Here is a 12,033-nt window from a genome sequence, read left to right as displayed (position 1 = left end):
CTTCTTGTAACATACATCATATGCTACTTCAAATTCCTCACTCCAGCTCTGTCTCCACCTTAAAAGGGCTTAAACAGCAGGGATATGAGATTTATTTTTGTTTGTGTTCAGCTCCTTGCACATTATAGGATGCTCAGGAATTTTTAGGAGCTTCCCTGTTGGCTCAGTTGTAAAAAATACACCTGCCAATGGAGGAGATGCAAATTTGACCCCTGATCCAAGAAGATCTCAGATCCCTGATCTGGTAGGATCCCACCATATACAGGATTGCGTGTGGTGCACAGGGAGCAACTAAGCCCGTGCACCGCGACGACTGAAGCCCTGGTGCCCTAGATCCTGCGCTCGCAACAAGAAAAGTCACTGCAGTGAGAAGCCTGAGGACTGCAACCAGAGAGTAGCCCCTGCTCGCCACAACAAGGGAAAAGCCCGTGTAGCAATGAAGACCCAGCACCACCAAACATAAATAAATAAATAAATAATTTATTTTAAAAGAGGATTTTCAAAAAAAATAAATAAAGAATTTTCTAAAAAAATTAAATGAAAATAAAAAAAGAATTTTCTGTTGAATGAATGAGTAGGCAGGTTTAGAGCGAGGTTAGATAAGGAGTTCATCTGGGACTGCTGTTTACTCCATTGCCCAGAGAGGCTCATACTTCCATTTAAACTGTGAATTGGCAGTGACAGGATCTTAGATTTGGAGACTGATAAAATTATAACCATGGAACATTCACGTGTCCTAGGTCATTGATTTATCAAAACTTAGACCCCACTTAGAGCCAGAGGAGATTAGGCAGCAGGGATGCTTAACCTGAGTGAGATTGGGGTGGGTGCACGTCCAACCTGAAATTTGTGTAAAATCTTTGTGAAGGCATATCGATCCATTTTCTGAAAAGAAGTTTCAGCTTTCACCAGATTTCCAAAGATAAAAAATCACTAACTATATTATGGTCTGGATAAAAGAGGGAAAACAGAAATACCTGAGAATTTGCTGTTATGCACCTAGAGTATCTCTGCAAGGATGACAGGAAGAGGGAACACTGGTACCTCTCAGGAGAGGGGATGAGGTTGAGGAATCAGTGAGAAAAGGACATTTCTCTGCATGCCTCGTGGACTATAAATTATAAACAATGCAAGTGTTCTGGCTTTTTGAAAATTAAGTTAAAACTTTATTATATTAAAAATTAAAGTTACAAGGTTTCCCTGGTGGTCCAGTGCTTAGGACTCTGGTTTCACTAATGAGGGCCTGGATTCAATCCCAAGTTGGGGAATTAAAATTCTGCAAGCCATGAGGTTGATCAAAAAAAAAATTATGATTGATCCTATTAGTGAGCCGAGAGGTTAATTAAAAATTAGATACCACTTGTACCCACCAGTTAAATGAAACTTAAAAGAGATTCATAATGGCCAGTGCTGGCAAAGACATGGAGAAAAGGGCACTTTTGTCCATTGTTGGTGGGAGGGTGACGTGGAACCTTTTGGATGGCAACTTGGCAGTGTTTACCTAAAGGAACACTATTCAGATCCTTTAAATATCACCTTGATATCTTTCCTATAAAATACACAGACAAGTAGACAAGGATTTACATACATGGCTGATCACCGCAATATCATGTGTAATATCAAATACAGGAAAAACTAAGAGTGTCAACATGGAAATGGTTAAATAAATTATGGGTTAACTCTGCTATGAAATTCCATGCTACCATTATAATCAACAAGGTAGATATGCATGTATGACATGGAAGGAAGTTTATGGTACATTATTTCCTGGGAAAATGTAGAACATGTATGTATAAGCATGTTTCCTTTTACTTTTTGAAAAAAGTGACAGTAAGAAAACGAAAAACAGGCTGCACACAGAAAACTATGTGTGTATATATACTTAAACATTATATTATTTGTATGTACATCAAAAAAGGTCGTGAAGGGTCCCATTACCAGAAAAACAGCAGGCCTGGGTAATAGTGAGAAGGGGGACATGGAGGGAGAAGAGGAAATAAGGGCCTAGGGTGTTGTGATTCATTCATATACAATGAGCATGCGTTACTTGGTAATAAACAGAAACAAAGAAGCACCACCAACTTGGAAACTGTTCCAATCTTGACCCAAAGCTGGGACACTTTCCTGGAGCCCTGCTCTGAGCCTCTCCCTGGGGTACTGCTGTGGCCTCACCAGCTGACCACTCCTGGATCTGCCCTGTTCCCGCTCAGGGCCCCCTAAGGGGAAGCCCGGACCTCTCACTGTGGACATCAGCTCCTTCATGACTGACTCAAGGCTTTCCAACATTCCCACCTGGCACCTGCCACACAAGAAAAAAAATCTTTCACTCTTTACATCCTGAGAGTTCCTACTGTGGGAGAATATACTTTCTAGTTTTCACATAAGCTCTGCTGTCTTGCAGCTTTGCTCTTTCTTGTAAGTCCTTCTCATGTCCTGAAGACAGGTGCTGCACACAGAACAAACTTCCTCATCTTCAGAGCCTTACTATATGACTCTCTTGTCCAGGAAGGAGATTATGTACACATTTTATGTTATTCAGATGTTTTCCTTGGTCCTTGGTTTCTGATTGTTATCTTGCTTTGCCGACCTCTGCTACTGAATTCCAGGTAAGTTCTCAATAAATATGCACTCAGAATTTTCTCAGGGGTTGCTCTTTTATGAGAACCTCCTGCGCTGTCTCTCCTAATCCTGTGTGGTTGTGAGAACTATTTCAGTGCCACACCACTTCATCTGGAGCCTGAACAGGGACCTGAAGGCCGACTGCACACCCGTTCCTCAAGCCCGAGCAAGGGGGAAAAGGACCACTCTTCATCCAGGTGGGAACTACAGTCTATAAGGCTAGTGACGGAACGAAGTCTTTTCAACACACAGTGCATTCACTTTCAGCTCTGGGTAACTCTCTGTCCCCTCGACAACTTGCTCACAAGCGCCAGCTTTCTTTTTGCTTGCAGCCGCTAGTCAAAGGTTTCTAACTCAGATTTAACTTAACTTCTTACTGTTATTTATACATGTTGTCCTTGGTATCCACAGGAGGTTTCCTTGAAAGTGTCTGATTGGGAGAGAATAGGTCATTGGTTGAGAAATGGAAAAATTATCATTAATGTACAACATCTGAATACTTGGAATCTATGCCCCATAGCCATCTCTGCTACAGAAGAGTATGAAGTTCCATGGGATGATCTTATTCCTCCCCCCAAATTGCTGCTCCCTTCTCCTCCCGATGCTTCCAAATCTGCTTATATTGAGCCTATTAAATCTGCTCCCTCACTCATTGACCTGGCCCTAGCTCAACCTCAACATTTTATGGTAGATAATATGTTACAGAAAGGAAGTTTAGGTGGGAGACCTATCTTGATCCCCATCTAGAGCAGGGAGGGACACCTCTGGTAGAAAAAAAGCCACAGTACTAGGTGCCACATTTTTCTGTTTTACAGATGAGAATTAACAGTTCCAGAACCACCCCTTTGAAGTGTATCTTTAAAAAACTGGGATAAGTTTGATTCCCAGGCCCTAAAAAGTCCTTTATATACAGACTTTCTTTCTTTAAGAGAAGACCTCACCTGCCCAGAGAGACAATCCCTGCTGGGACCTCATCTTATCAGTCAGTCTACCCCTGTCATCAGAGCCACCTTGAACACTCTTTGATTTAAATTTTAGCTAAGAAACCATGACTATAAAAAGGAGAGACGACATATTTGGCCATAATATTCTTTAGACTCCAGAGAAAACTGATTAAAATGAAATCTTTTTGAAATTGCAAGACCATTTTTTTTTTTTTTCTTTGCACGTGCAATTAGGAAAAAGTTGGCTTATTAAAATACTTTTTTTGGAGCTCCAACCCTGCCTGAGAAACCAAAACATTCCTGGGATAAAAATATTTGAAGTTAACTTTTATTATGTCTTTGAGATACACAGCCCACTCTGTCTGGGACTCCAACCATGAGCAAATTGGTAGAACTTCAAGCCAAGAAACAAAATTGGCAAAGAAACATTTAAAATTTCAAGTGGAAATCTGTGAGGTCTCTGTCCAGATTTATATGTGTCTCAGTATGGGTTTCGTGCTTGGACAATATTGCTAAAGGCTAATTGGCCTAAACAGAAGTAAGCGCTTACAAATCAAACAATTCTAAAGTCAAGAAAAGTAAATGAATTTCAGGCTTGTGTGAACTGGGAAATGTTGCTTATTGAATTGATACCTGGTATTGACATTTGTTTATTGATCTAATTAACACAGACATTGTGAAGATGCTTTTACAAATGACGTAGCTTTGGGTGATTTATATTTACCAATCTACAAAATGATGATATAAAGTACAATTCATGGTTGTGGAAGGAAAGTAAGATGTGTATTTTTAATAAAAAGTTATAAGGAATGGAATTACATTCCATTAAGGAAAAGGAAAGTAAGTCTAAATTTACAGGTGGCTGTTCTCTAAATGGGCAAATGAAGTGATAAATACAGAGAGTATAAAAAAGATTTGTGGCAAGTAAAAGAGTTTTGTGCACGATACAAGTTTCTTAAGACATTAAACTACCTTTGAAATCTTTTATTGCTACTTTGATTGAGGGAATAACTAGTGTTTCACTGTGAATATAAGCTGGTACCAAACTGGAATTTGGTTTTCTCTCCCTGATTAAAAGAACAAAGTTTTCTTGAAATGTGGCTTTGATAACAAACTGTGGTGCACATAGACAAAGCTCTCATTCTGCTTCTACAAAATTAACACCTCATCAAGGAATTTAAAATGAATAAACAATGGCTGTAAACCAAACAGTCGGGGCTATGGGAGGTCCAAGATGGCCACTTAGCTTTTCCCAGTTCCCTGACAAACCTCACTTTTATGTGAGAGGATAAAGCCTTTCCTGGCTGCAGGATTAATCTCTCACAATGGAGAAAAAATGGTTAATATGTGTTTTCCGCGATCTCCAGTGATCGGGGCACCCACATTGCTAGGCAGGTCGTATGGACATTGGCAAAACTTCATGAGCTTCTTGGAGACTAATGCTTTCAATGGTGTCCTTGGTCATTGGGCAGGGATGGCAGAACAAAGGGATTGGTTGCATGGGAGGTGAATAGACTGCTAAATATGATTATAATTTTCATGACTTTTTGTCTGACATATTACTGGCTTCTAATCTTTGTTTTCAGATATAGAGAAGCTCTTCTCAAGTCACTGATGGTTTAAAATTTTAATGATTCACACCTGTGGGTAAAATTAAAGCATTTTCTTTTCTCTCTGCCTCATCTTTTCAGAAATTGGAGACACTTGGGTTCTGAACAGCCTCATCAAGGTAAAAAAGACCATCTCCTGACATATACAGAAATCTCAAAGTATACTGGGGAGCTCTAAAAGAAAAATCTACCCAACTGATGTCAGGCCAAAGGCATCTGTTATGTTTCACTGAACATTAAGTTCTAGTTTTAATTAAGGTCTGTATTTACTACGATTCACTTCCGAGATAATTCCTGATGGTTATGTTACATTGCTAAGAGGTTTAATTAAGTTATTAAAAAGGGCACTCTGAGTTTGTTTCTAAAGCTTATCTCAGTAACTAGTCTTTGAATAAAGATCAGATGCTCCAGGATCTACAACCAGGAGAATAGCAGCAGGCTATAGTCATTTAACAAACTGAGTCAGATGACCTGGAGATGTCACTGGGCTATACCTAATGGAAGTTCTTAAGTTCTTACATAAGATTTTACTATTGCTGCTAACTATATTGTTTTCTATATTGTCTGTTTCAAAAAGTATTGTCCCTCACATTACCAAATGTGTGACTGAGCTACTGATATAATGATGATATACAATTTCCCATGAAATCCATCATTATAACAATGTGACTCTATAGATGAGAAGAAACAACAAGAGGGAGTATTTTCCTGGATCAAAAGGCTAATAAAGTATGGTCCAGAGACTTTTACTTCTCACAGGGGCTACTCCAGTAAGAGCACATTGAGTAGCCTATCAATGAAATCTTCGGCAGACCAGGGATGAATGACGGCAGCAACTGGACTCCAAGACAGATTCTCTTCTTAACGACTCTGTTACACATTTATAAAATGTCCTCCGCAACCAGATCAGATCTCTACAACATTCTTTAGGTGCCACTATTCAGAATCTCTCTGACATGGCTACCTGGCTTAATCCAAAAAATTGGTTTTCCCGTCTCAATTTAAAGGCATGCTTCTTTACTTTTATGTTATTCATAACCATTGTGTTGTATTTTTAGTCCAAACTCTGATTACTTTATTTTCTCATCTTACATGTGTTGAGGCCATATTGACTCTTTCTGTAACAAGAACAATGACATACCATTTAAAACAAGATAAGAAGAGAGGAATTGGGGGGAGCATATACTTTCCAGTCTTCACATAAGCTCTGCTGCCTTGTAGCTGTGCTCTTTCTTGTGTAGCCCTTCTCATGTCCTTAAGACAGATAACTTGGCTGACACGTTGGCCTCAGCAGATGTTCTGCATGCAGAACAAACTTCCTCATCTTCAAAGCCTTATTATATGACTCCCTTGTCCATGAAGGAGATTATGTACATACTTTATGTTATTCAGATGTTTTCCTTGGTCCTTGGTTTCTAACTGTTGTCTTGCTTCAGGACCTCTGCTACTGAATTCCAGGTAAGTTCTCAAAAAATGTGCGCTCAGCATCTTCTTGGGAGCTGCTCACTCACAAGCCCTCCCTGTGCTGTCTGTCATAATCCTGTGTGGTTGTGAGCATTATTTCAGAGTGACACCGCTTCATCCTACCTCCAGATCTTCCCATTCCTGCCACCCCTAACACCTTTCCCTCTCCAGACTCTAGTCTTTTCTCTCCCACCTCCATTGACTGAAGCCTTATTCTCCTCTTTATTCCTTAAGACCCTAGTCACATGTTGCCTCCTCCAGAAGTTTCCCATGTTCCTTCTGGCAAGAAGGGTCCTCTCTGTCTTCTGAAACTCCATTTCTGTGTTGTGACCCTGTGCCAAGTGACCCAGACAAGGTGGCAGTTCGTGGGTTTTGTTTGTTTGTTTATGTATTTAGGCTACGCTGGTCTTACTTGTGGCACACAGGGTCCTTCACCTTCACTGTGGCACAAGGGATCTTTTCAGTAGCAGCACGTGAACTCTCAGTTGCGGAGGTGGGATCTAGTTCCCTGACCAGGGATCAAACCAGGGCCCCCTACATTGGGAGAGTGGAGTCTTAGCCACTGGACCACCAGGAAGTCCCAATTAGTGTTTATGGAACTGTGCAGACTCTCTTTTTCCAGGTGAGGAAACTGAGGCCCAGACAGTGACTTGACCAGGGTCATCTCCAACATGCAGAGCCCTGCCATCATATCTCTGTTGCTTGTGTCCATGGGCCTCATGGAAGCACTCCAGGTATGGTCATCCTCTGCTGTCCCCATGCCCCAGCTGCTGGCTTCTGAACTCTGCCGGATGCTTCCTCTGGGGATGGCTGAGTCTGAGGGGACAGCCCTGGAGCCCAGTCTCGGGGCCTCCACTGCTGGTAGTTCCCCATCCCCTTCCCCTCCAGGAGTGTTAGGGGCCTTTCATATCTCTCAGCTCAGTGGAGGAGGGGAGCTGGATAACAGGGCTCCTGTTCTCCTGGGGCCTAACCTCTCAATCCTTGCTGCTCCCCCTCTCGCAGGCCCAGAGCCACCCCGTCATACGACGAGACCTCCTTCCACAAGAAATGCCCCTAGACATGGCCCTGGCCTCCTTTGATGACCAGTATGCTGGCTGTGCCGCAGCCATGGCGGCTGCTCTCCCGGATCTCAACCGCACAGAGTTCCAGGCCAACAAAGTGTACGCCGATGGCTGGGCGCAGGCAAGCAGCCAGTGGCGGGAGCGCCAGGCCTGGGGGCTCAATACCCGTCTGGACCCACCCAAGGGCTTCCGGGAAGAGCACGGGGTGGCCCTCCTGGCTTACACGGCCCACGGCCGCTTATACAAAGAATTCAACGAGGCCGTGCGTGAGGCGGGTCGCTCCCGGGCCCACTACCTCCAGCGCTTCTCCTTCAAGACACTCCACTTCCTGCTGACCGAAGCCCTGCAGCTGCTGCACAGCAGCCAGCGTCCGCCCCAGTGCCACCAGGTGTTCCGAGGGGTGCAGGGCCTGCGCTTCCGGCCGGCGGGGCTTGGGGCCACCGTCAGGCTGGGGGGCTTTGCCTCTGCGTCCCTGAAGAGGCATGTGGCCGAGGAATTTGGGAAAGACACCCTGTTTAGCATCTGCACCTACCTTGGGGTCCCCATCAAGGGCTACTCCTTCTGCCCTTGGGAGGAGGAGGTGCTGATCCCTCCCTTCGAGACCTTCCAGGTGATCAACCCCAACAGGTCGGCCAAGGGCTCCTCTCCTATCTACCTCTGGTTCAACGGGAAGAGCAGCACATACAACTGCGAGTACATCAAAGGTGAGAGGGCATGGGTCAGCCAGCAGCTGTGCACAAGGCGGGCTTCCCCATCCCATTTTCAGGGCACACATACACAGATATTAAAATCAGTGAGGAGGACCTCACCCTTCCCCAGCCACTCCACCCCTTCCATCCAAGGGGAGACATAACCTTCCTTACCCTGGTGGTGTCTAAGCCAGAGCTGGCCTCTTGCCTGCTGGGAGACTGAAGGTTTTCTGACCAGCACAGGTGTTTTTGGCCCTTTGAGCGCCAAACAGACTTGATCAGGCTTCTCTCCCATATGGAATCTGTTGCCAGAAATGAGCGTGGGCCCCCACCATGTTTTCCGAGAGGAGTGTGTTTTTTGACTGAGCAGAAGCCCTGGGCTGTGCGTGTACTGGGTCAAGGTGACGGTGAGATGGTGAGACAGCATTTGGGTGCCATCCCCCTAAGTTCTAGCTCGGGCTCTGGCAGGTCTCGGGTGCTTTCCTCTCCACCATCCCAGGACCAGGCAGAGGAGTAATCATGAGGATGAGTCTGGGTCCTTAGTCTCTGAAGGGGCTGTGGGCTGCTGGTCCTGGCTGAAGGATGCCCAGGCGCTTGTGAGGCTGTTTTCCTAGTAAGAGGCAGGCTGTTGGCTGGGTCCATGGACCACATCTCAAGTGGGAGTAGGTCCAGTGTGGCTTCAGATCCCACCGTGGACAGCATCACAAGCACGCATGAGTTGATGGAAGGTGACAAAGACAGGCAAAGAACATAAATGAGTCCCTCCTTGGCTGGGACAAGACAAGAGAGAAGGAGCAGTGGGTGCAGCATGGAGGCAAAGTTACAGGCCAAGGGAGGAGAAGGAGAGCCCAGACCACCCTGGCTTTGAGGTCTGGGGCCTTCCTGGCCCCGCTGCTCGTGGGTCTAGGCAAACCCAGGCGAGGGTGGTCCCACTGTAAGGAAGCAGAATCAGGGAAAAGTCACCAGCTTCTCCGAGAGCAAGTCAGGGAGGTGCTCTGGGGTCCCTTTCCTTCCTAGAGAACCATTGAGCCTTTGATTCTTTGCTGTTTCTTTCCTGCAGACAGGCAGTGCAAGTCTGAGCGCTGCCGTCTGGATAGCTCAGGTAAGGGCTGCAGGCATTGGCGGGGCTGTTTGGAGATGAGCTGACTGTACTGGGTCTGGGCCCCCCTCCTGGGTGAACATCCCCCTTAAATGAAAAACAACCCTCTTTTGATTAAAAAAAAAAAAAAGTAGACTTTCTTAAGCAGCCACCTGTAGGGGTTGCTAACCTTTCTCACAGGGTGTACAGTGGGTGTTGATTGGCAAGCTGACACACCTGCTCCCCTCCACCCGGGCCTGGGGCTGGCCCCTCCTCAAAGGAGGTCACTGATCAGACCCCAGAGAGCTCCAGGCTGCACTGAGGTGACGGTGGGAAGAGCCACTCCACAAAGTCCTCCCCAGGCCTTCTCCTCCTTCCGCTGGGGAGCCCTCTGTCTGTAACTGTGCTCAGAACTCCCTCAGACCACCTCTCAACGTCAAGGTCAGGTCATGGGTGCTGGAGACCTGGGCTGTAACCCAGGCTCTGCCCCAAATCTGTGACCAGTTTTTCCTCTCTGAACCTCAGTTTCCCTATCTGTATCATAAGCACGTTGGACAAGATGGTCCCCAGGTTCTCTGTGGCCATGACTCTTTCCTTGAACACCTGCAGGCCCAGGGCTTGCCTGAGGCATCACCTCTCCAGCTGGGAACAGGCCATTCCCAGGGAAGAAATCACAGCTCCTCCTCACCCTGGGGTCCTGCCTCCTCCCTCAGGGCTCTGAGAGCAGTGGGCAGGATGGAGCCCCAGCCTCCACTTTGCTCTCACCCTTCTCCACCACATAATACCACTCAGGGTTCCGGGCACATGAGTCCTCACCGTGATCCGATGGTGCAGATACTCTCATCAAACCTGTTCCATGGATGAGAGAGAGAGGCACAGAGAGGTGAAGCAATTGGCCCCACACACAGACCTAGCAAGGGATGGGGCCCAGATAACCTGGCCCTGGAGCCCAACTCTGAACCACCACACCAGGCTGGCCCGCACCTCATGTTGTCCTTACTGCACAATCATCAACTGGAAGGAGGTGGGACAGGAAATACTGGCCTCGTCATATAATAAAGTGAGACCCAGAGACAGAAGTGACTTGCTCCAGGTGACAGAGTGAGCTAGTGGCAGAGTCAAGACCAGCCAGGTCTCCAGCTTCCAAGCCAGCTTCTTTGAGTCTGATGATCGTATCTGAGTTCTGATCATCTTTGGATTCTGATAATGTAATTTTAATAACTGAGAAAATTTAAAATTCACCCCCCATCCCAAGCCACCAGCACCTCTCCCACCAGAGTCTGGGCATAGGAACAAAAATCAGCACCACCAGATCCCACTCAGATCTCTCCCCCATTTCATCCCACCCTGCAGTGTCTCAGTTGTGTCAATAGGAGGCTGGTGGTGGTGGTTTAGTCGCTAAGTCGTGTCCAACTCTTGTGACCCCATGGACTAAGCCTACCAGGCTCCTCTGTCCATGAGATTCTCCAGGCAAGAATACTGGAGTGGGTTGCCATTTCCTTCTCCAGGGCATCTTCCTGACCCAGGGATCCAACCAGGTCTCCTGCATTGTAGGCAGATTATTTACCAACGGAGCTACAAGGGAAGCCGTTAATAGGAGGCTAGGGCATAGACAAGTTGACCTCTGGAAGGAGAATTGGGACTCTCCTTGTCTCTTCATCTCTGTCTACCTTCCTCCCTAAATTCTTCCTCACGTTGTCCCTGAATCTCTCTGCCTCTGTTTTCCCTGCAGCCGTGGGTCAGAGGCCCGTTCCTGCAGTCTGGTCCCTTCTACTGCTGCTCTGGTTCCTCGTTGGGGAGGTCTTTCCAGAGACTCCGGGCCTCCTCTAATCCATCAGCCACTGAACAGCCCTGCCTGTCACCTCTGCCCAACATGAGGATGTCAGCCACATGCGTGCTCTGAGTGTGGCCACGATCTCGGGGAACTCCATCTACAGGAAACTCTGGGACCTTCTCTGGCAACTGCCGGGCCTGCCAGCGGGAAGAAGAAAATGTGGGACTGAGCCTCTCCCAGGGGTTTAGGAGTCAGATGCTGAATAGAGGTGGGGGGCCTGGAGGACAGGTAACCCCTCACTTGGAAATAGAAGATTAAAGTATTTGGAGGCATGGTGACTGGGGAGAAAAGTACTTGGCCGTGGTATTCACTGATGTTATTCAAATGCCTTCCATGTGCACCTGGACAGCTCCTCTTCACTCTTCCAGGAAGCCTTCTCTGACCTCTCCTCCCTGCTAAATTAGGGGCCCTGCCTCTGGTCTCCCACCTTCAGCTGTGAACTTCTGAGGACGGGGACTGCGTCCAAGGTAAAGAGGTGGCACCAGAAAATGTGTGGAAGTCAGTAAGGAACAAACACCTTGTGAATGGCTGGTCCCTGTCCTTCCCCTACCTTGGGCATCTTCAGGTTCTCCAGATGTCACTGTGTGACGCTCACATAGTGAGAGCAGGGATGGACTGGACCTAAGTCCAGATGGGGGAGAGAAGGAGAACGGCAGAGAGAGCTTTAGGGATCTCAACCAAAGCCCAGTCATTTTCTTGTCAGCAAAGATGTAATTTCCACTCCGATTCATGAG

The 12,033-nt window shown here is 46.5% G+C and overlaps 1 protein-coding gene across 2 annotated transcripts; it reads left to right on the top strand.

Annotated features, from left to right (window-relative positions):
• Positions 1-2,713: 2,713 nt before the first annotated feature.
• On the top strand, positions 2,714-11,592 carry LOC122449427 (GPI-linked NAD(P)(+)--arginine ADP-ribosyltransferase 1-like). Of its 2 annotated transcripts, XM_043480960.1 has the most exons (6): positions 2,714-2,816; positions 5,255-5,292; positions 7,260-7,371; positions 7,640-8,402; positions 9,448-9,489; positions 11,198-11,592. In XM_043480960.1, exons 3-6 carry the CDS (start codon positions 7,309-7,311, stop codon positions 11,293-11,295), a joined length of 966 nt encoding a protein of 321 aa, XP_043336895.1. In that variant the 5' UTR covers positions 2,714-2,816; positions 5,255-5,292; positions 7,260-7,308; the 3' UTR covers positions 11,296-11,592. The 2 variants fall into 2 exon arrangements, with proteins under 2 accessions (XP_043336895.1, XP_043336894.1); XM_043480959.1 differs by lacking the exon at positions 9,448-9,489.
• The last annotated feature ends 441 nt before the right edge of the window (positions 11,593-12,033 follow it).

The sequence above is a fragment of the Cervus canadensis genome, chromosome 11 (assembly GCF_019320065.1).
Source record: "Cervus canadensis isolate Bull #8, Minnesota chromosome 11, ASM1932006v1, whole genome shotgun sequence".
In the NCBI taxonomy this organism is placed as follows: domain Eukaryota; kingdom Metazoa; phylum Chordata; class Mammalia; order Artiodactyla; family Cervidae; genus Cervus; species Cervus canadensis.
Note: the sequence above shows the minus strand (reverse complement) of the source record. Positions and strands in the feature narration are given on the sequence as shown.

Bases quoted from the DNA above. Each gene is read 5' to 3' on its own strand.
- LOC122449427 (XM_043480960.1), top strand. From the start codon at position 7,309: ATGCAGAGCCCTGCCATCATATCTCTGTTGCTTGTGTCCATGGGCCTC. The intron at 7,372-7,639 runs GTATGGTCATCC...CCCCTCTCGCAG, and splicing joins GCCTCATGGAAGCACTCCAG to GCCCAGAGCCACCCCGTCAT. The intron at 8,403-9,447 runs GTGAGAGGGCAT...TCTTTCCTGCAG, and splicing joins CAACTGCGAGTACATCAAAG to ACAGGCAGTGCAAGTCTGAG.